The sequence below is a fragment of the Oncorhynchus nerka genome, linkage group LG20, assembly GCF_034236695.1.
Source record: "Oncorhynchus nerka isolate Pitt River linkage group LG20, Oner_Uvic_2.0, whole genome shotgun sequence".
NCBI lineage: Eukaryota > Metazoa > Chordata > Actinopteri > Salmoniformes > Salmonidae > Oncorhynchus > Oncorhynchus nerka.
In genome coordinates this window covers 30,433,924-30,455,602 of record NC_088415.1, presented here as the reverse complement: position 1 = coordinate 30,455,602, position 21,679 = coordinate 30,433,924, and the positions used below count along the sequence as shown (strand labels likewise).

Genomic DNA, 21,679 nt, shown 5'->3' with positions numbered 1-21,679 from the left:
CCTCTTTAAGGAATACCTAGGATAGGATAAAGTAATCCCTCTCACCCCCTCCCCCTGAAAAGATTTAGATGCACTACTGTTCCACTGGAGGTCATAAGGTGAATGCACCAATTTGTAAGTCGCTCTGGATAAGAGCGTCTGCTAAATGACTTAAATGTAAATGTAAATGAAATGTAGAACTTGTATTATTCAAAAACTAAAAATACCGTCAAATACCGTTCAACTTTTTTAAAATACTTTGGCCATATTGCCCAGTCCTAGTTTGTGTGTGTGCGAAGAGTATGAGGGTTGTAGTGAGCTGTAGCTAGTATGTGTGTGTAGTGTATAGTCTAGTAGTATGTGTGTGTAGTGTATAGTCTAGTAGTATGTGTGTGTAGTGTCTAGTACTTACAGCTTGTTGCCTTTAAGGGTGGCGTGGTGTGTGTAGTGTGTATGAGGTAATGTGTAGTGTACAGCAGCAGTGTGGTACGCACAGCTTGTTGCCTTTGAGGGCTGCGTGGTGCAGCAGGTTGAAGCCGCGGTTGTTCTGCTGGGTGAAGTCAATGTTGGGCACCACCGCCAGGATCTCAATGATGTTCCGGAAGTCTTTGGCGATGGCGTCGTGCAGTGGTGTGTCTCCATACGAGTCCTGGTGGGATAGGAGAAAGTAGTTAGCCCTATAATAAATTACATGGGGTTAGTTTAGAGGATGGTAGCCCCTAAAGGAGAGGGTTATAACTTGGGCAGGGAGAGCTGATCCTAAATCTGTACAGCATCTTGTCCTAATAGCAGTCCTGGAGGGAAGTGAGATATGGCCGTAAAGGTACACATATTCGTACAAAACCATTCGGTACAGGGACCTCGGTTCAGTCAGCACTGTGAACCCAAATTGATAAATAAAAAAATATATAACAAATAAATACACAAGGCTAAATACACTAGGCTATGCCTACACTGCGTTGTATGCCTCGAGTAAATCTGAGCTGAAAAAAAACATTTCTGGCTTATTCGGTTAAAAGAACTAGAGCCTATGTGCAAGTTGTAATCTAAATTAAAATCTTAATTGGCGCACTTCAAATTGTCCTTTTGTGAGGCGCAGTCGGGAACTCGTTCTGTACAATGGCGAGTGTTGGGGTCGATAAACCAGGAGGATTCTCCATCATCGTTTAAATCTCCAGTTGGGAACATTCTGGCTTCCCAGTAGATTACAACGGTGATGGAAAGAGAGAGTACGTCACCACTGCTCCACGAGAATAGACAATGCAGCTGTCAACACCTCAAACATGTTGCACATTTACGCAGACATCACCCAGTATCCTACTCCCGGAGCAAGACATAACACACACAACTCCAGGCAGCCATTCCACTCCACCTGAGCATGCACACTGCACAAGCGGAAAAATGAAATATCCCGAGCCGTACCCAAAACCAGAGACTTGTTGTGAGGCATAAGGAGCTGTTTTGAGGTGTGGCCATTTGAGTAAAGCCCAGACAGAGAGCTGGAGAGACATCTAAATGGCTTTAATGAGCTCAACAACTGGACCCAAGTGAGCAGAAAAATCACACAGCCCTTATAGAAAAATTAATTAGGCTGGGGGTGAATGTGTGTGTCCATTTTAGATAACATAGTACTTTATTAATCACACAAAGGGAAAATGTAATTGTACCGGCCAATAGATATACCAACAATAAATACACAACAAATGACAAAGACACTAAAAGCAGCACAATATTCAGAAAGTATTCAGACCCTTGACATTTTCCACTTTTTGTTACATTACATCCTTATTCTATAATGTATTACCCTAATAATAATTCTCATCAATCTACACACAATACCTCATAATGACAAAGCGACAACAGGTTTTTAGAATTTTTTGCAAATGTATTAAAAATAAAAACAGATACCTTATTTACATAAGAATTCAGACCCTTTGCTATGAGACTCGAAATTGAGCTCCTGTTTCAATTGATCATCCTTGATGTTTCTACAACTAATTGATCATTAGAAAACCCTTTTGCAATTATGTTAGCAGAGCTGAAAACTGTTGTGCTATTAAAAGAAGCAATAAAACTGGCCTTCTTTAGACTGGTTGAGTATCTAGAGCATCAGCAATTGTGGGTTCAATTACAGGCTCAACATGGCCAGAAACAAAGAACTTTCTTCTGAAACTCGTCAGTATATTCTTGTTCTGAGAAATTAAAGAAATTGCAAAAAAAAACTGAGGATCTCGTACAACGCTGTGTCCTACTCCCTTCAAAGAACAGCGCAAACTGGCTCAACCAGAATAGAAAGATGAATGGGAGGCCCCGGTGCACAACTGAGCAAGAGGACAAGTACATTAGATTGTCAGAACAACAGTTTTCAGCTGTGCTAACATAATTGCAGAAGGGTTTTCTAATGATCAATTAGCCTTTTAAAGTGATAAACTTGGATTAGCTAACGCAACGTGCCATTGGAATACAGGAGTGATGGTTGCTGATAATGGGTCTCTGTACGCCTATGTAGATATTCCATAAAAAATCTGCCGTTTCCAGCTACAATAGTCATTTACAACATTAACAATGTCTACACTATATTTCTGATCAATTTGATGTTATTTTAAATGAACAAAATTTTTACTTTTCTTTAAAAAACAAGGACATTTCTAAGGGACCCCAAACTTTTGAACAGTAGTGTATATAACGTGTTTGTTAAAAAGCTCCAAAGCAGAAGATAAAAAGGATGCTGTTTATTTCGAGAGACTTGTGAGAGTGTGTTTGTGCGTGAACGTGTGTGTTTTATATGTATGGGCAGTGAGCCTGACAGGTGAAAGCATGAACAAAAGTAGTGAATTATATAGGGAAAAGGATGCCATTTCAGGCACAGGTAATGTAAATCTTATTAGTCGGTACTGACCTGTACGTTGATGTCGGCCAAGTGTTCTGACAGCACGCGCACCACGTCGGTAAAGCCCTTGTTGACGGCTATGTGCAGTGCCGTGCACATGGAGTTGTTCAGTAAGTTCACATTGGCCCCTTTACTCAGCAGCAGCCGCGCAATCTCCGCCTGGTTCCTGCACACACACACACACACACACACACACACACACACACACACACACACACACACACAGACACACAGACACTTAGGCCTAAGCATAATAATATCTAGTTAGCATATTCATTTCAATATGCATTACTCGATGCATTTTCATATAATTGTTGTGTTTTGTATTTATTTACTCATTCTGATAAATGAATTTCAGCTTTGGCAATATTTACCAATGAGTTCCACACCAATGAAGCCTCAATGGATTGGACTGAATTGAAAATGGAGAACGAACCACTAAAACACGCAGGCCTGAATAACAAACCCACAGCACAAGGCTCATAACAGATCCATCCCAAAGCTGATCCTTGTTTACATGCCATGTAACCACCGAGAGACCCAAGGGATACTTGTAAATCCCATCGATGGCTCATTTTCTCATAGATGGAATCTAAAGCTGCCTATCTAATCCCTGTTCTGTCGTGTGGAGGATTAGGGACAAAAGTAATGCCTGTCTGTGTCTGTTTCTGTGTGTGTGTGTGTGGAGTGATTTCACTGAACCCAATGCACCCCAGCTGGAGAAACGGACAAGCCCAAATCCAATTAAATCCAGATAACCCCTCCCCATAACTTGTTTGCTCACAATGTGAATACAGGATTTAGACGGCCACCTTCAGATGTCCCGTGGGTCTGTGTGTGCTCCTCTCACCCAAAGGCTGTGTAGTGCAGGGCGGTGTCTCCGTCCTCATCCTTCACCTTGATGGAGCTGTTGGCCTGCAGCAGAGCCAGGACCACCTCCATGTGGCCCTGGTGGGCTGCCACCTGCAGCGCCGTCTTGCCTTGGTTCTTTATATCCACCTGGAGAGATGTAACACACACAATCACATTAAGAAATGTAACACACACACACACAGTCTGAGGTGGGGAGTGAGCGCACCTTGTCAGGGTATTTCTGCACGAGCTCTCTGACTTTGCTGGCACTGCCATGCGCCGCCTCGATGACCAGCCGGCTGGGGTTGTCCTGCTCTGTAGACTGAGACAGCAGCTTTTCCAGGACTGAAATGACTGTGTCTGGAGATGAGAGGGAGAAAGAAAGAAAGAAAGAAAGAAAGAAAGAAAGAAAGAAAGAAAGAAAGAAAGAAAGAAAGAAAGAAAGAAAGAAAGAAAGAAAGAAAGAAAGAAAGAAAGAAAGAAAGAAAGGAGGGAGAGAGAGAAGATCGGGAATAGGGAGAGAGAGAAGATCGGGAATAGAGGCCAACGAAAAAAGGGGGAGCGGGAGAGTGAAAAAAGACAATGTAGAGGAATAAAGAACAAGGGAAGGAGAAAAAAGAGTGTGTGACATGTTAGTGATGGATTCGAGAGCGTGGGAAACAGTTTGTGCTGCGTTGCCCTCCAGGCCCCTCTAAACCCAGAGAGCACATACATACACACAGAGTTACCAAGACGGTTTGTAAAGTCAAGTCAAAGTACAATCATTGGAATGAGTCAAAATGTCCTCGTGCACCCTAAGCCAGCATTATGAGCCTCTCGTCCCTACTCTGTGCCATCATTATGAATATGACAGACATAGAAAGAGGGGGGATTGAGTCAGGGCACTCAAGACTGGTAGGAGAAGCACACATTCATATACACACATGAGGAGCAGTAGAGGCACATATGCTGATGAGGCCTGTGGAGCTTCCCTCCAACATTTGTTTTATTTAAATGTTTTATAAATGGAGAAACAGCGTTATGATTGGCTGTCTATGCAATAGACAGCCACTGTCACAGTCCTTGGCCAGTAGTGCATGCATGGCTTGCAGCAAGAGTGCTGGAAGAAGAGAGAGGGTTGGAGAGGGGGAATAAGGAAGGACAAAAAGCAGAGGTCGCTGGAAGACTGTTGAATAAGAGGCCCCCTTCCTCCTTTTTGCAAGGTCTAAGTAGTCCTTACTTCCAGATTCATTGGGGTTTTCAGCAGTCATGAGGTTGGCATCCACCTCCATGGTTTGGGCTGAGAGGCACGCCGGGTTAAAGGTCCACGTCTGGCCGCCGAAGGCCACTCGCAGGTCCCCATCTGCGTACACCTTCAGCACCTTGCCCATCTGCCCCAGGGCCTGATCGGAGGAGAAAGGAGGGGGTGTAAAAAACAGGAGGAGGAAGAAGGGTGGGAGGGCAGAGGAGAGAGAGGGAGGAGAGTGAAAAGACAGTGTTAGGACACCAGATCGGTAAGCAGGCCTATGGATTCTTTCCCATTACACTTTCCTCACTTTGCCGCCTTTCCATCACGACCATTGATATGACAAGATTTTAGGTACATTAGGTATAAACACTAATCACTGGCCACGAATGAGAGGAGAAGGAGCGTTTCAAAGAACCTCCATCCAACCATGATTCATCTTGCCATCTCAAATACACTCTTTTCAGTTACCCATGCCACCCAGGGAAATTCTCAGGGCTTTTATTTATAGGTAAATAATCAAGATGCTTTGTTTTCGCAGAAGCCTTAAAGGCCCAGTGAAGTGAAAAACTAGCTTTTCCTGTGTTTTGTACTATATATTTCCACAATATGAGATTGGAAAAATACTGTGAAATTGTGAAAATGATAATGCCCTTTTAGTGTAAGAGCTGTTTGAAAAGACCGGCTGAAATGTTAGCCTGTTTTGGTGGGATGATGAGATACACCAGGCGGTAAATTAGTTAATAGACTAAAGGCATCTGCATGCTTCCCAGTCGAAACAGTTAGGTAGAGTTTGTGCATATATTATGACGACATTTTGTGACGTTTTGGACTTCGGTGAGGGTAATGACATTTTTTTCTGGAGGCAAGCCCAAGTTCGAAGTAGAAGTCTATGCCCCAAGTCAACAGTAAAGACTCTTCAATAAAGTCTTTGTTGTCATTCAACAAGAGATGATTCATTTTCATGCACATTTCTTCATAAAGAAATACTGCACCAAACATCTTAGATGTAAAATTGCTAAGATTGACTAAGATCTCTTCGGCAAAAACGTCAACATTTATAAGATTTCTTGAGTTATCTTAGATTAATTCTGACTATTTTGAGGAAGTGTATACTGGCTATGGCATCTCAAAATGGACAAACAGTAACTATTGCCGCTTTTTTCAAGTGAAGAGGTTGGCTAGCTGAAGGTTCGGCTAGCTGAGTTTGGCTAGGTACTTGCTTAACTGAAGCATATTGATGCCTTAATAAGAAAGAGAGTTTGAAACCTCTCTGCCAATAACAGCTAGTTTTCAGTTTCCCTCTCCCCACTCAGTTAGGCTACCGGAAGTTAGCGTTAGCCTACAGATAGTTAGCCTCAGCCTATGTCAACGTACTGGTGTCATGCTGTCTGTCCATTCTCCGTGGCCAGCCTGAAGCCTCTTTACACAGTCTATGTCTTCCAGTACTCGCACCAGCTCGCCCACACCAAACGTGTTGACCTACGGCACGAAAGGGGAAGAAGACAGCAAATTGTTAGCGATGTGATGCTAATGCTAATCTGTCAGCATCCAGGACACCTACAGCACCCGATGTCAGAGGAAGGCCAAAAAGATAATCAAGGACATCAAGCACCCGAGCCACGGCCTGTTCACCCCGCTGCCATCCAGAAGGTGAGATCAGTACAGGTGCATAAAAGCTGGGACCGACAGACTGAAAAACAGCTTCTATCTCAAGGCCATCAGACTGTTAAATAGCCATCACTAGCTGGCTACCACCCGGTTACTCAACCCTGCACCTTAGATATGGAATCACTGGCCACTTTAATAATGGAACACTAGTCACTTTAATAATGTTTACATACTGATTTACTAATTTCATATGTACATAATGTATTATATTATTGTATTTTAGTCAATGCCACTCCAACATTGCTCGTCCTAATATTTTTATACTTCTTAATTCATACTTTTACTTTTAGATTTGTGTCTATTGTTGTAAATTGTTAGATACTACTGCACTGTTGGAGCTAGAAACACAAGCATTTCGCTATACCCATTATAACATCTGCTAAATATGTGTATGTGACCAATACAATTTGATTTGATTAGCATCACATCGCTAGCTAATGCTAACCTACAGTATAAGACCATGCTGTGAGCCTGTATTCATTTCTCACTGGTAGAGCTAGAGTACCTTGGTCAGGGCACCTGGGTGGAAAGTCCAGCGGATGTTGTTGCTGTACTGGACTCTGACATCTCCCCGGTCAGTGATTCTGTGTACCGTCCCGATTTTGCAGATGTACTGTAAACACACAAATCAGATTTGATTTGCAGTTGCCGATTGTGGCCGGCCTTGGCATTGTCATTTCGCCGGCTCCATTGATTTGAAAGTAATACGGGCTTGTTGATTTTGTTCTATTGCACACCAGAGACCATTCACGCCGGCAACGTTACATAAACCTGGGTTCAAAGGTTCAAAATGGGGATACGGTACTCAGAATTTGAACCAGTACTTGCCTAACATAGCACATGCAGTGACAACATGGCATACACTTCAAAGTAGTTCTACGACTGGAGAAAGCTTGGAATGAGGTAAGACTCTTTTGATAAGATTATGTCAGAGAAATTCCACCAATTGACTTGGAGGGAGTTTAGTTTAGTACCTCTGCCATTTTGGGGTTCCATCCTCCGTGGCCCTCTTGCATCTGTCTGAGGATGTCTACTTCCAGGAGACACTTCACCTTGTCCCCCTGGTTGAAGGTGTGGCCTTCTGCACTCTCCTGCCTCTGCAGTTCTGCGTGCTCACCTGTGTACACACAAACCATAGATAAAAACACACACACACGTGACAACATACTCTACTGCAGTGCTTTCATATTGATCTGTAAGATACATACACTTCCAGTCAAAGGTTTTAAAACACCTACTCATTCAAGTGATTTTCTTTATTTTTTAAAACTATTTTTACTATTTTCTACATTGTAGAATAACAGTAAAGACATCAAAACTATGAAATAACACACATGGAATCATGTAGTAACCAAAAAAAGTGTTAAACAAATCAAAATATATTTTAGATTCTTCAAATAGCTACTCTTTTCCTTGATGACAGCTTTGCACACTTTCGGCATTCTCTCAATCAGCTTCACCTGGAATGCTTTTCCAACAGTCTTGAAGGAGTTCCCACATATAGTGAGCACTTGTTGGCTACTTTCCCTTCACTCTGCAGTCCAACTCATCCAAACCATCTCAATTTGGTTGAGGTCTGGATTGTGAAGGCCAGGTCATCTGATGCAGCACTCCATCACTCTCCTTCTTGGTAAAAATAGCCCTTACACAGCTTGGGGTTTTTATTTTTTTATTTTACCTTTATTTAACTAGGCAAGTCAGTTAAGAACAAATTCTTATTTTCAATGACGGCCTAGGAACAGTGGGTTAACTGCCTGTTCAGGGGCAGAACGACAGATTTGTACCTTGTCAGCTCGGGGGTTTGAACTTGCAACCTTTCGGTTACTAGTCCAACACTCTAACCACTAGGCTACCCTGCCGCCCCGTTGTTGGGTCATTGTCCTGTTGAAAAACAAATGATAATCCCACTAAGCCCAAACCAGATGGGATGGCATATTGCTGCAGAATGTTGTGGTAGCCATGCTGGTTAAGTGTGCCTTGAATTCTAAATAAATCACAGACAGTGTCACCAGCAAAGCACCTCCACACTATAACACCTCCTCCTCCATGCTTTACGGTGGGAAATACACATGAGGAGATCATCCGTTCACCCACACCGCATCTCACAAAGACATGGCGGTTGGAATCAAAAATATTGTGTTTCTTGGCCCAAGCAAGTCTTTTTTTCTTATTGGTGTCCTTTAGTAGTGGTTTCTTTACAACATTTCGACTATGATTGCCTGATTCACCCAGTCTCCTCTGAACAGTTGATGTTGAGATGTGTCTGTTTCTTGAACTCTCTGACGCATTTATTTGGGCTCCAATTTCTGAGGCTGGTAACTCTAATGAACGTATCCTCTGCAGCAGAGGTAACTCTGGGTCTTCCATCCCTGTGGCGGTCCTGATGAGGGACAGTTTCATCATAGCGCTTGATGATTTTTGCGACTGCACTTGAATAAATGTTCAAAGTTCTAGAAATGTTCCATATTGACTGACCTTCATGTCTTAAAAGTAATGATGGACTGTCATTTCTCTTTGCTTATTTGAGCTGTTCTTGCCATTATATGGACTTGGACTTTTACCAGATAGGCCTATCTTCTGTATAACCCCCCTACCTTGTCACAACAGATCGTCTGATTGTCTCCAACACATTAACTTCTTGGATATAAGGGGCGCTATTTTAATTTTTGAATGAAAAACGTTCCCGTTTTAAACAAGATATTTTGTCACGAAAAGATGCTCGACTATGCATATAATTGACAGCTTTGGAAAGAAAACACTCTGACGTTTCCAAAACTGCAAAGATATTGTCTGTGAGTGCCACAGAACTGATGTTACAGGCGAAAACCAGATAAAAATCCACATTTTTTTAAACCGCCTCATGCCAATGACTCCTTATATGGCTGTGAATGGGCCACGAATGAGCTTAGGCTTTCTGTCGCTTCCCCAAGGTGTCAACAGCATGGTGACGTATTCGTAGGCATATCATTGGAAGATTGACCATAAGAGACTACATCTACCAGGTGGTCGCTTGGTGTCCTCCGTTGCAATTATTGCGTAATCTCCAGCTGCAGTATTTTTCCGTTTGCTTCTGATGAGAAACCAACTGTCACGACTGATATATTATCAAATAGATATGTGAAAAACACCTTGAGGATTGATTCTAAACAACGTTTGCCATGTTTCTGTTGATATTATGGAGCTAATTTGGAAAAAGGTTTGGCGTTGTAGTGACTGAATTTGTCTTTTTTTTTGTCTTTTTCTTAGCCAAACGTGATGAACAAAACGGAGCTATTTCGCCAACACAAATAATATTTTTGGAAAAAATGAACATTTGCTATCTAACTGAGAGTCTCGTCATTGAAATCATCCGAAGTTCTTCAAAGGTAAATTATTTTATTTGAATGCTTTTCTTGTTTTTGTGAAAATGTTGCCTGCTGAATGCTAGGCTTAATGCTAGGCTTAATGCTATGCTAGGCTATCAATACTCTTACACAAATGCTTGTGTAGCTTTGGTTGAAAAGCATATTTGAGATGACCGTGTTGTTAACAAAAGGCTAAGCTTGTGTTTGAATATATTTATTTAATTTCATTTGCGATTTTCATGAATAGGAAACGTTGCGTTATGGTAATGCGCTTGAGGCTATGATTACGCTCCCGGATACGGGATTGCTCGTCGCTAGAGGTTAAGGAAAGACATTTTTAAAATGTACTTTTAAGAAGGCACACCTGTTAATTGAAATGCATTCCAGGTGACTACCTCATGAAGCTGGTTGAGAAAATGCAAAGAGTGTACAAAGCTGTCATCAAGGTAAAGGCTGGCTATTTAAAGAATCTCAAATATAAAATACATTTTGATTTGTTTAACACTTTTTTGGTTACTACATGATTCCATGTGTTATTTCACAGTTTTGATGTCTTCACAATTTTTCTACATGTAGAACATTTGTAAAAAAGAAAGTAAAAACCCTTGAATGAGTAGGTGTTCTAAAACTTTTGATCGGTAGTGTATACAATTTGATGAATTACGAAGACAAGCATGCTTCCTTAACAACAGGCAGAAACTTAAAATCTATCCCCCTTGGTTCATACCAAGCTTTGGTAGGTGGTCTTTGTAGTAGAAGCCCCCCTGGATGTCCGACACGTATTTGAGGTCTACCTTGCCCTTGTGACCCAATCGGTAGACGTTGGTGGTGCCATTGGACCAGGTGACACTGGCCACACTGCGACCAGACTCTGTGTCCCAGCCACGGATGTCCACCACCTTTCCAACCTTACCCTCTCCTCCTGCACACGCGGTGCGGTGTAGGAGTATGAGAGCAGAGAAAAACCGAAGAGAGCAAGTAAAATAGGCTTATTGGGGGAAAATTAGGAATAATGAGAAGATTGTGCTTGATATATTCATCCAAACTATGGAAACAATTATATTTTGTGTAGTTTGATTCTGTGCACAGGCAGGACATTACCCCTTCAAAGACACAATAGGTATGTTCGTAAATGCATTTTGGATTGCCAGACTGCGATCAGAGTGCACTTTGGGTGTTTGTAAATTCAGAGCGTTGTCAGACTGTACGTTAGTAAATTCAGAGTGTTTCGCTCTCTGAGCATTCAAAGCGCACACTGGACACTCTGGCAGAGGAGTAGGGTTGATCCGAGGCGTTTTGAGCTCAACGGCAGTAAAGCACCCAAGCTAACTGGCTAAAGCTGGCTAGCTTGCTAGCTACTTCCAGACATAAATGAGAGAACACCTCACTCTGACCATTTTACTGGTCCTAGCAGAGCTGTTTAGGCTGTTTTTATGTTATCTAGAGCGTTGGTGACTGTAACTGTGCTGAAGGCAACAATTTAGTTATATTTTTTGCTGACATTTACTGACACCGGTCATATTCAATGGGTGTTGCGCGTTCATAAATTAATCAGTTATTCTGCGCTCACTGACGAAAGTGCTCTGAAATCGGAGTAGATAGCCAGGGTGAATTTACAAACACACCCAATGTTAAAACAGGAGATGGTGCCCATCACTGTTTCACATCCACATATTCAACCTTATTGCAGCACAAAGACCATACTCTGGTTCAAGAATCTTGTCAATTATAGACTTGGCTAATTCAACATCACATACTGAAAGTAAGAAACAACAAGTAGGATCATGACTCCAATCTGTGCTCTGGATGCTGAAAAGTTTTCAAGGACCAATCTAAATGGATCATCTAAACAAGGTTTCTCCAATCATCCCTTTGACTCTGGTTAGAAGTGAGAGATCAAACAAAGAAGAACACAAAACAAAGCACACTTAGAGGCTGTGGCTAGCACCCCTCACATTCTCAACTACTGTACCGGACACAAGATACAATACATTGATTTACAACCACGACGATACGCATCTACTTTATTACATAATGACTTGCTTCAAGGTCAAATGTCATCAAATACCTCATTCAGTTTCCACCACAAACATAGAGAACCTGACATTGTATAGCCTAGTTTATGCAGGTTAACAGTTACATCAAGGATTACACAGCCTGCCAGGTAACCTCAGTTCAGGACAGGACTCAGGTAAGGGACAGCCTCTCTTCTAAGCATAGCCAGAATGTCCCTATGCACTTACCGCATGCTGCTTAAAGACTGATGATGACTGACTTAGACCCCAGGGGTTCACTTTCGAAGACACCATAGGACATTTTGACTCATTGGCCAGTGCTTTAACACAGAGAGGACCCAATGAACCCATTCCCGGTTCTGACCCCACATGAGGTAATACAAAGAGCTAATGACAGATTTCTCCAGCCCTAGAGGCAATGATATTGAAGGGTTTTGAAATTGAAAGGAACAATTATCAAACTTTCCACAGATGGAGATCCTGCAAAGAGTTAATTTAGTACTTGTATGGAAAATCTGTTTCTTTCATAATAATTTGCCATTGAGAGACAAATTCTCTTGACTCTTGATTCGAAATGTTATGCGAACCCACAGAAACCCAACAGCACAGTAGCCATGTCCCAAAATTAACTTAACCACAAAGACAATTTTTTCCTCCCCGGAGTTGCAGCACATTCTATAATTAGAATTCATGTGACTTCTTGGTATATTCCACTACACTAGAGGGGAAACGGTACGAAAGGAAAAATAAAACTGATCGTTAGGAAATATCTGTTAAACAGACTCGATGAGATACTTTTGGGTTGGGAAAGAATCTTGAAGCACAAAGACACCAGTTCAAACTGTCACTTTGCAGGGTAATTAGAGAACATTAGAGTATAATGGAATGAGGTTAAGAGGTCATGGTGAAACAGTTGAAACAACAACAACATTGCCAGGCCCTGGTCGGTATGGATGGATTGCTCCGCTCACTCCCTCACCGTCTTGGTTTCCCCAGTCCCAGTCAGGTCCGCGTACCACTTTCACCCCTTGAAAGATTCCTTTGAGGATGATCCGTGGGAGATTCTGCCGCGGGGCCAAGCACACTCTGTGAAAGGCAAAAAGTACAAACCACATTCTCAATGAAACACTATGGCAAGAAGATAGCATTATGACTTGTGATACAACATCATGGGGTGTATCCAGAATGTTCTGTCCAAATGACATTGTGCAGTTTCAGAAACATAACCACTGACTGACAGAAGCTTGTTCGAAATGCTTCTCTTATCGGCCACCAGAAAAACTCTAGCTAAAACCCTTTAAAACGTATAGCTATCTCGAATAAGTAAGCCAACCGTCTGGCCTACATTATAGTCCAACTAAGTGGCACAAGAAAACAGCCCAGATGTAACAGCTCTCTGGCTTAGAGACACGCTATGTCACAGACACTAGCCTGAAAATCAGAGAGGGTTATAAGATACAACAATGTTGGGGCTATGTTACTGAGACACACTCAGAAGACACTTGAATCAGTAAGGGTAGTGGGGAGACAAAGGGGAGTCTATTCTGTGGTGGATGCTTGCCAAGGGGAGATGACATACATGTGCTCGATTGCTCATCCAAATTAAGGAGAGGTCTTTGTTTTTGATGGGTCGTTCAGCATAGCTGAGGGCTGAGAGAAACATGCTGCAAAACCCTTAAATTACTCAACAGGGGACTTCAATGTCATCACAACCACAAGACTGAGCGGAATATGGCTGCCAAAAACCCAGACCTGTTTGACAGGTTCAAGCAGGCAGTTATATCAAATTCATCAGAAATCAGAAGGGGGGAGGGGTCTAGGAGGAGCCGTACCTTATGGTAAAGATTTGGTCAGATCTCAAAGGGGCAAATTAACTGCCTATTCCCATTATTTCTCCACGAGGTCAGCATTGAGGTTTCATTCTGCCATGCAGCTTGGGGAAAGACTGGAAACTTGACTTGAATTTCTCTCAATCCACTATAATCAAAGTAAAACAATCCTCCCGTGGGTGGTCTTCCTCTGGGATGAAGAGAGGCTTTGCTACACCTACGCGTCACTCTCCCTTCGGCTGCGAGTGGTGTCCATCAACGCAAACGTGGGGGAAAAACGAAGCTAGCCCTGGTTATCTTCTGAACTAATCAGGTCAGATTGTGAGGCATGTTGGCCTTAGAAGAAGAAGCCGGTGGCACCTTTGCTTCTTGGAGGCTTACTGTAGACTGACAGTAAATCCTGGTGTGGGCTGTGTGGCCATGGACAATGGGGAGGTGAGGTGGCATGTGTCTAAAATCAGAGATTTGAGGACTAATCCCTAGACAGCAGCGCAATCAGGAAGCACAATGTCAGACAGCACAGCTAAGAGAGTGTGTGTTACAAAAATACATCCGCGTCACCACGAGGATAACATATGGCCCTTATTAAGCTTTCTGTGCCAAATGGTCCTGTGAGCATACAAGTGTACATATATACAGTTGAAGTCTGAAGTTTACATACACTTAGGTTGGAGTCATTAAAACTCGTTTTTCAACCACTCCACAAATTTCTTGTTAACAAACTATAGTTTTGGCAATCTACTTTGTGCATGACACAAGTCATTTTTCTAACAATGGTTTACAGACAGATTATTTCACTTATATTCACTGTATCACAATTCCAGTGGGTCAGAAGTTTACATACACTAAGTTGACTGTGCCTTTAAACAGCTTGGAAAATTCCAGAAAATGATCGCTTTAGACACTTCTGATAGGCTAATTGACATAATTTGAGTCAATTGGAGGTGTACCTGTGGATGTATTTCAAGGTCTACCTTCAAACTCAGTGTCTCTTTGCTTGACATCATGGGAAAATCCAAAGAAATCAGCAAAGACCTCAGAAAAACAATTGTAGACTTCCACAAGTCTGGTTCATCCTTGGGAGCAATTTCCAAACACTTGAAGGTACCACGTTCATCTGTACAAACAATAGTACGCAAGTATAAACAACATGGGACCACGTAGCTGTCATACAGGAAGAAGACGCATTCTGTCTCCTAGAGATGAACGTACTTTGGTGCAAAAAGTGCAAATCAATTCCAGAACAACAGTATAGGACCTTGTGAAGATGCTGGAGGAAGTACAAAAGTATCTATATCCACAGTAAAACGAGTCCTATATCGGCATAACCTGAAAGGCCGCTCAGCAAGGAAGAAGCCACTGCTCCAAAACCGCCATAAAAATGCCAGACTACAGTTTGCACCCCCACATGGGGACAAAGATTGTACTTTCTGGACAAATGTCCTCTGGTCTGATGAAACAAAAATAGAACTGTTTGGCCATAATGATCATCGTTATGTTTGGAGGAAGAAGGGGGAGGCTTGCAAGTCGAAGAACACCATCCCAACCGTGAAGCACAGGGGTGGCAGCATCATGTTGTGGGGGTGCTTTGTTGCAGGAGGGACTGATGCACTTCACAAAATAGATGAGGGAGGAAAATTATGTGGATATATTGAAGCAACATCTCAAGACATCAGTCAGGAAGTTAAAGCTTGGTTGCAAATGGGTCTTCCAAATGGACAATGACCCCAAGCATACTTCCAAAGTTGTGGCAAAATGGCTTAAGGACTACAAAGTCAAGGTATTGGAGTAAATCACTCTACTATTATTCTGACGTTTCACATTCTTAAAATAAAGTGGTGATCTAACTGACCTAAGACAGGGAATGTTTACGAGGATTAAATCTCAGGAATTGTGAAACACTGAGTTTAAATGTATTTGGCTAAACTGTATGTAAACTTCTGACTTCAACTATAGGCCTTTGCTGTAGACACTGTGTTTACTGTGTACGGCCACAGGCGGTGAAAGGGTTGGTACGCAACATGATTTTCAGAGAATTCCATGCAAAGATGATGATGCGGTGGGGATAAGACCTGAATAAAACAATGCTGGTTTATACAGCAGGATTTCCTGACTTGGTAGATTAGGGTGGAGGTTGTTAATGGGCTGCTTTCAACAATAGATTTTAGCCAGATTAAAAACACCACTTTAAGGATTTTATGGGTCGAGATACCATTGGGCAAAATATGTAAAGGGTGGGGGCAGAACTATCCAAAACAGATCTAGTAGAGAGTAAATATAATGATGCATGAATGGTACAGATGGCATTAGTGAAGACAGCAACTGTTTTGACATATTACTGTTGTTGGTGTTGTCGCTGTTAAACACTCATACTTTGAGAGAGAGAGCGAGCAGCTCTTTAAAAGGACCTGGACGTCTCATCCTGCCTGACCAATGGTCTCTCTGAGATAGAGGATGTGAGATAGAGACTGAGAGAGGATGTGGTGAGCTGAAACATGACCAGTAGGAGGTAGAGAGGTGCCGAATTGCCAGATATGCAGGATAAGGATTAAACTGAGCCTAGATTAGCCAACCGCGAAGTTGTTGTTGCGTTTCCACCCCCCCCTCAGTAAACATATGGACACCCATATGCTGCACAGGGCACTGTCAACACACCATAACCTACACACACACACACGTCAAGGCGATACACACCACTTACCATGAACAACGGTGACCAAACGTCATTGTGAACACTTGGTTATTATACACACGCACGTGACAAAACACATGTGACTAAATTATTAGAGAGTATCCAGATGACCCAGCCTCTATCCAGATGATCACAGACACACACATGGTAATGAACATCCTGTATTAAGGAAAATCACAGCACATCCACTGGCACCTCACTTCCCCAAATCTGTATTCACACTCAGCCACTATTAATGACATAACACACTTCAATGAGGAGGAAGGTGAGACTTGTGAGGGAAAAAACATGTATTTGCAGGATCTATTAGATGTACCTATATAATTATCTGTAGCTTCAAAATAGGAGCTTAGTGTAGGAGCTTAGTGATCTTAAAGAGCTTTCTGCTTAAAGGAATAAAGAAGGCATATTGCTGTGCACATATGGAGGGTTGAAACTACAAGATAGTTTCACCACTTCCCCCGCCTCAGGGATGGTTCCTCTCTTCCACATTCACTCACCGCAGCTGGTCTGGGCGTGTAGTTAAGGACATGGGATAGAGATAAACTTGAGGAACTGAATAGACCTGTATTGTTTCCAATCATCTTTGTTTCTGAGTAACTTGGTCACAAGGCATAAGACAAAGAAGAAACCACAGTAGCTTGTGATGCCCCGATCTGCTGGGGAGGGGTGGAACCAACCATGACTAAGCAATTTTTGGGGTTTCTATATAAACCTCTTGCGTTTTCTGTATTATTGGGCTCTCACTGATCACCTACGGGTGGTCGTTGACCAGCTCCATTATTGCAATAATTAATCGGTATTAAAGGTTGATTGTTTGAAGAAATTGAAAGTCCTTTCTCCCTTGCTTGATTAGAATTTACATGACATTCTGCTAACATGCTAATCCCATTAATAAGTGGGTTAATTACAATACAGCAAAACTCTGGCACTGCAGGTCCTGTACTACTCAATAAGAACCCCCTGACCCCATGGCGGTGTGTGCCTAACAGTGGCTCTCTCTCTGCTTTAAGCCCTCAGCTGAGCCACCTGCTCGACTACTCTCTCCGTCTCTGACATTACATGAATCCCATTAGTTGTGCTGCTGAGCCCAGATCCAATCCCTCCATCACAAATGATCAGCAAAATAAAGCAGGGCCTCTCTCATCATGGAAGCCAGCCAACTTCTCGGCTCACCCAATATCAATTTGGGACAGATTGAATGCCTGCATTTTCTTAAGACGGACCAGGTCTTATGAGACGCGAGACAGACTGTAGCGCTTTGGATGACATCACTGAGGACTCACTCACTCCAGAATGTATTCATACCCCTTGACTTATTCCATATTTTAATGTGTTTCAGCCTGAATTCAAAATGGATTCTACCTACATGTACATATTACCTCGACAACAATGCTCCCGCACATTGACTCTGTATGGGTACCCCCTGTATATAGCCCCGCTATTGTTATGTACTGCTGCTCTTTAATTATTTGTTATTCTTATCTCTTACTTTTTTTGTGTATATTCTTAAAACTGTATTGTTGGTTAAGGGCTTGTAAGTAAGCATTTCACTGTAAGGTCTACACCTGTTGTATTCGGCGCATGTGACAAATACAATTAGACTTTACTTGATTAAATACTCCATAATGAAAAAGGGAAAACATGTTTTTTGAAATCTTGGCAAATTTATTAAAAATTAAATACAGAAATATCTAATTTACCTAAGTATTCACACCCCTGAGTCAATACTTTGTAGAATCACCTTTGGCAGCGATTATAGCTGTGAGTCTTTCTGGTTAAATCTCTAAGAGCTTTCCACACCTGGATTGCACAACATTTGCCCATTTATCTTTTCAAAATTCTTCAAGCTCTATCAAATTGGTTGTTGATCATTGCTAGACAACCATTTTCAGGTCTTGCTATAGATGTTCAAGTAGATTTCAGTCAAAACTGTTAGGCCACTCAGGAACATTCACTGTATACTCACTGGTCTTTGTGGTTGAATCAGTGTTTGAAATTCACTGCTCGACTGAGGGACCTTACAATTATCTGTATGTGTGGGGTACAGAGATGAGGTAATCATTCAAAAATCATGTTAAACACTTATTGCACACAGAGTGAGTCCATGCAGCTTATTATGTGACTTGTTAAGCATACTTTTACTCCTGAACTTATTTAGCCTTGCCATAACAAAGAGGTTGAATACTTACTGACTCAAGACATTTCAGCTTTTAATTAATTTGTAAAAACAATTTAAAACATAATTCCACTTTGACATTATGGGGTATTATGTGTAGGCCAGTGACCAAAAAAATCTAAATTTAATCCATTTTAAATTCAGGCTGTAACACAACCAAATGTGGAAAAGGTCAAGGGTGTGAATACTTTCTGAAGGCTCTGTATAGAGGGGCTCTGTTGTGTTTTGCCCCATGCACAACAAGCATGAAGAAGAACGAGGGTTTGCGGGTGTGACTTTCATATGATGTTTTTCTCCTTTGCTTTAGAGGCTGGGTCTTGGAGCAGCAACAGTCAATGTTCTGTTGAATTTATCTTCACTGTGTGTAATGAATGACATCAAAACTACATCTAAACCAGAATTGTGATCAAATGGTTGGATATAAACATTGACTAATTTATTCACCATTTCCCTACTTTGATCTACTCCTGTATCTCCTAGAATAAGGCTGTAGCGTAACAAAATGTGGAAAAAGGGAAGGGGTCTGAATACTTTCTGAATGCACTGCATTACAAACTTGCACAATTTACAATATGTTACGAATTTGCAAAACGTATGATATGTTACGAATTCCATTTTTTTGTGGCTAACGTTAGCAACCTATCCACATAGCTAACTTTAGCCACAACTAGCTGGCTAACGTTAGCTAGGGGTTAGGAGTTAGGTTAAAGGGTTAAAGTTAGGGGAAGGGTTAGCTAAAATTGTTGCTATACGTTCGCGTTATACATACACCCCGACCAACCACCCTCCTTTTGTTTTTGCCGTAATTAACCGTCTGTCTTTTATAACCGTACCAAACGTGACAAATCAAACTAACTTGAGTGTCCCAGATTTACTATGAGACCAAGCTGATCAAAAACTGTTGGATTCATAATGAAACCTTATACGCATACGCTTATTGCAACGGACGAGTGCAATGTTTTGTAATCTTGTACGGTAAAGATGGAATGTTGTGTGTGTAAGTATGTCTAAAACGCTAACGGCATGATCTAATGTAGTATGGATGAGTGTTGGTATGACGAGCTGTAGAAATATAAATGACTGGCTATATTTCGTGCATTTGGCATATTTGGTCGAAGGAGAACTGAAACCGACTCAGCCTCCTGCTTGACACCAATCGAGCGAATTCAAAACAACCCCAATGGGATTCATAGTTCAAATAAACTAATTACGATTCAGTGGGTTTCTCTAAAGACGTCTGCTCTACCACATGAGCTGTGTGACTACAAAATTAGGCTAAGTAGCGAGGCCTAAACAGAACTGAGAAAGACCATCAATGGCTCTTTGTATCATCCATTTCTCCTAATCTCAGTTACCAAGAAGTAAAACTGTCCACGTGAGATTAGTTTCTCCAAATCCTCAGTGGTAATGGCGGGAAAACATTAGTAGATTCATCTTAATGAATGTTCTGTCGGGATGAGGGTTGCGTAAGAGCCCGTCTCTTCACTCAGTGGTTTTCCTCGTCACGTCTGCCCTCCATTCATCACGTTACTTACTGTATGTCCTCTCTAGCCAAGGCCAGAGATGTCTAAAGGGTCCATCACATCACTGCAGGCCAACTGACTTCAGCTGAGTCACATTCTTTCATTCCACTTAAGACTAAATACTCCATTACTTAAAGATGTCTCAGAAAGATGGCTCTGAGGTTCATAACGTGTTAGTATTGGGGTGACAGAGATCCCTCCAAAGAACCACTTCATATTCAAACAATTCCCTGCATGGACCACACGCACTAAACATGCGTTGACCATCAGCCATTTTGGGTAAAAAACAAAAACATTATCATTCATGCACAGGACTCAACTACTGAGATATCTAATTCCTGCATTTGCCTTTACCTGGCTGTACTGTTTGTTGATATAGAGAAGTTAATGTGTGTGTGTGTGGGAGTAATTTCATCAATAGTGAACTAACTAAATAATAGGCTTTTATTTCCCTCACCACAAAGTGGCAGCGTGGTGGTCTGTGTGTTTACTACTATCCCATCACCACATGTATCAATCTTCTTACTTGTAATAAGTAGAGGATATATATTTTTAAAAGGTAGAGATTTGCAGTCTCGTCAGGTAGCTAGCGTAAGTCCTACTCTGGGGTTGAGTAGTTTGTAAACAACCTGCAAATAACAAGACCAATAAGATGATTAGATCTTATAGTGGTCTTATGGGACACACTGCTGTCCACTAGTGTTTTCAAAGGACAGAAATAAAACATTTGGCCTTGTGTTTACTCTCTTGACAGCTTTCAGGCCCTCAAGTTCAGACTTAACTCTTTATTTGAAACAAAGTAGTTAAGTATAAATCCGACCTTATAACTTTTTCACTCCAGACTTAGCCCATCTCTTTTATGTGATAACGCAAAGTAATTACATTCAAGTTTAAATCAAACAACCTTGAACATTTTAAAAACCGAACAACCTTAATCAAATCACATTTACCACAATAGGAGAAATTAGTAAATGGCAAGCATCCCGTCACTGAATCTACAAAATGTATCTTTACTCGATCAAGTGAGTGGGATGAATCCCTGCCTTCCACTAAGAAAGCACTGGCCACTGTTCTTGGCCTGAAGTCTCCAGGAACAGCAGAGCCATCCATCCTAAGGACTGTCTGAAGGGCTCTCTTCTAATGAAGGACTCTTCTAATGAAGGTTGCTGAGCCAAACAGCATACATGCCCAATGTTTAATCAATACCGTAGAGAAACTGAGGTGGGAGTCAAAGTGAGAGGGGGAAGGAGTCTCTGTCAGACTGTATTGTACTGCAGTAGTTTCCAAAATTGTTTGGTTATTGTACCACCAACTGAATTTTGCTCTGCCCCCAGAAGTACCCCCTCATGTGCATTTCACCAGTAGGCCTATGGTCTCATGAGTCTTCCCAAGTACCCCCTGTGGATAGGTTGAGTACGCCCAGAAGTCCTAGTACCCCTGGTTGGGAACCACTGTTGTACTGTATTTATATATATTTCCC

At 41.8% G+C, this 21,679-nt stretch overlaps 1 protein-coding gene across 6 annotated transcripts in view; it reads right to left on the bottom strand.

The window, feature by feature from the left end:
* LOC115102267 (E3 ubiquitin-protein ligase MIB2-like) overlaps positions 1-21,679 on the bottom strand; it is a 67,012-nt gene that overhangs the window by 21,042 nt on the left and 24,291 nt on the right. For 4 of the 6 annotated variants that reach the window (XM_065005408.1, XM_065005409.1, XM_029622021.2 and 1 more), the window contains 10 exons: positions 12,956-13,062; positions 10,689-10,883; positions 7,592-7,734; positions 7,123-7,230; positions 6,324-6,428; positions 4,941-5,103; positions 3,948-4,081; positions 3,720-3,868; positions 2,879-3,035; positions 474-628 (listed from right to left, as the gene is read on the bottom strand). In XM_065005408.1, coding sequence (XP_064861480.1) covers positions 474-628; positions 2,879-3,035; positions 3,720-3,868; positions 3,948-4,081; positions 4,941-5,103; positions 6,324-6,428; positions 7,123-7,230; positions 7,592-7,734; positions 10,689-10,883; positions 12,956-13,062 — 1,416 coding nt within the window. The remainder of the gene's footprint in view (positions 1-473; positions 629-2,878; positions 3,036-3,719; positions 3,869-3,947; positions 4,082-4,940; positions 5,104-6,323; positions 6,429-7,122; positions 7,231-7,591; positions 7,735-10,688; positions 10,884-12,955; positions 13,063-21,679) is intronic. The other 2 variants (XM_029622022.2, XM_065005406.1) reach the window with 2 other exon arrangements.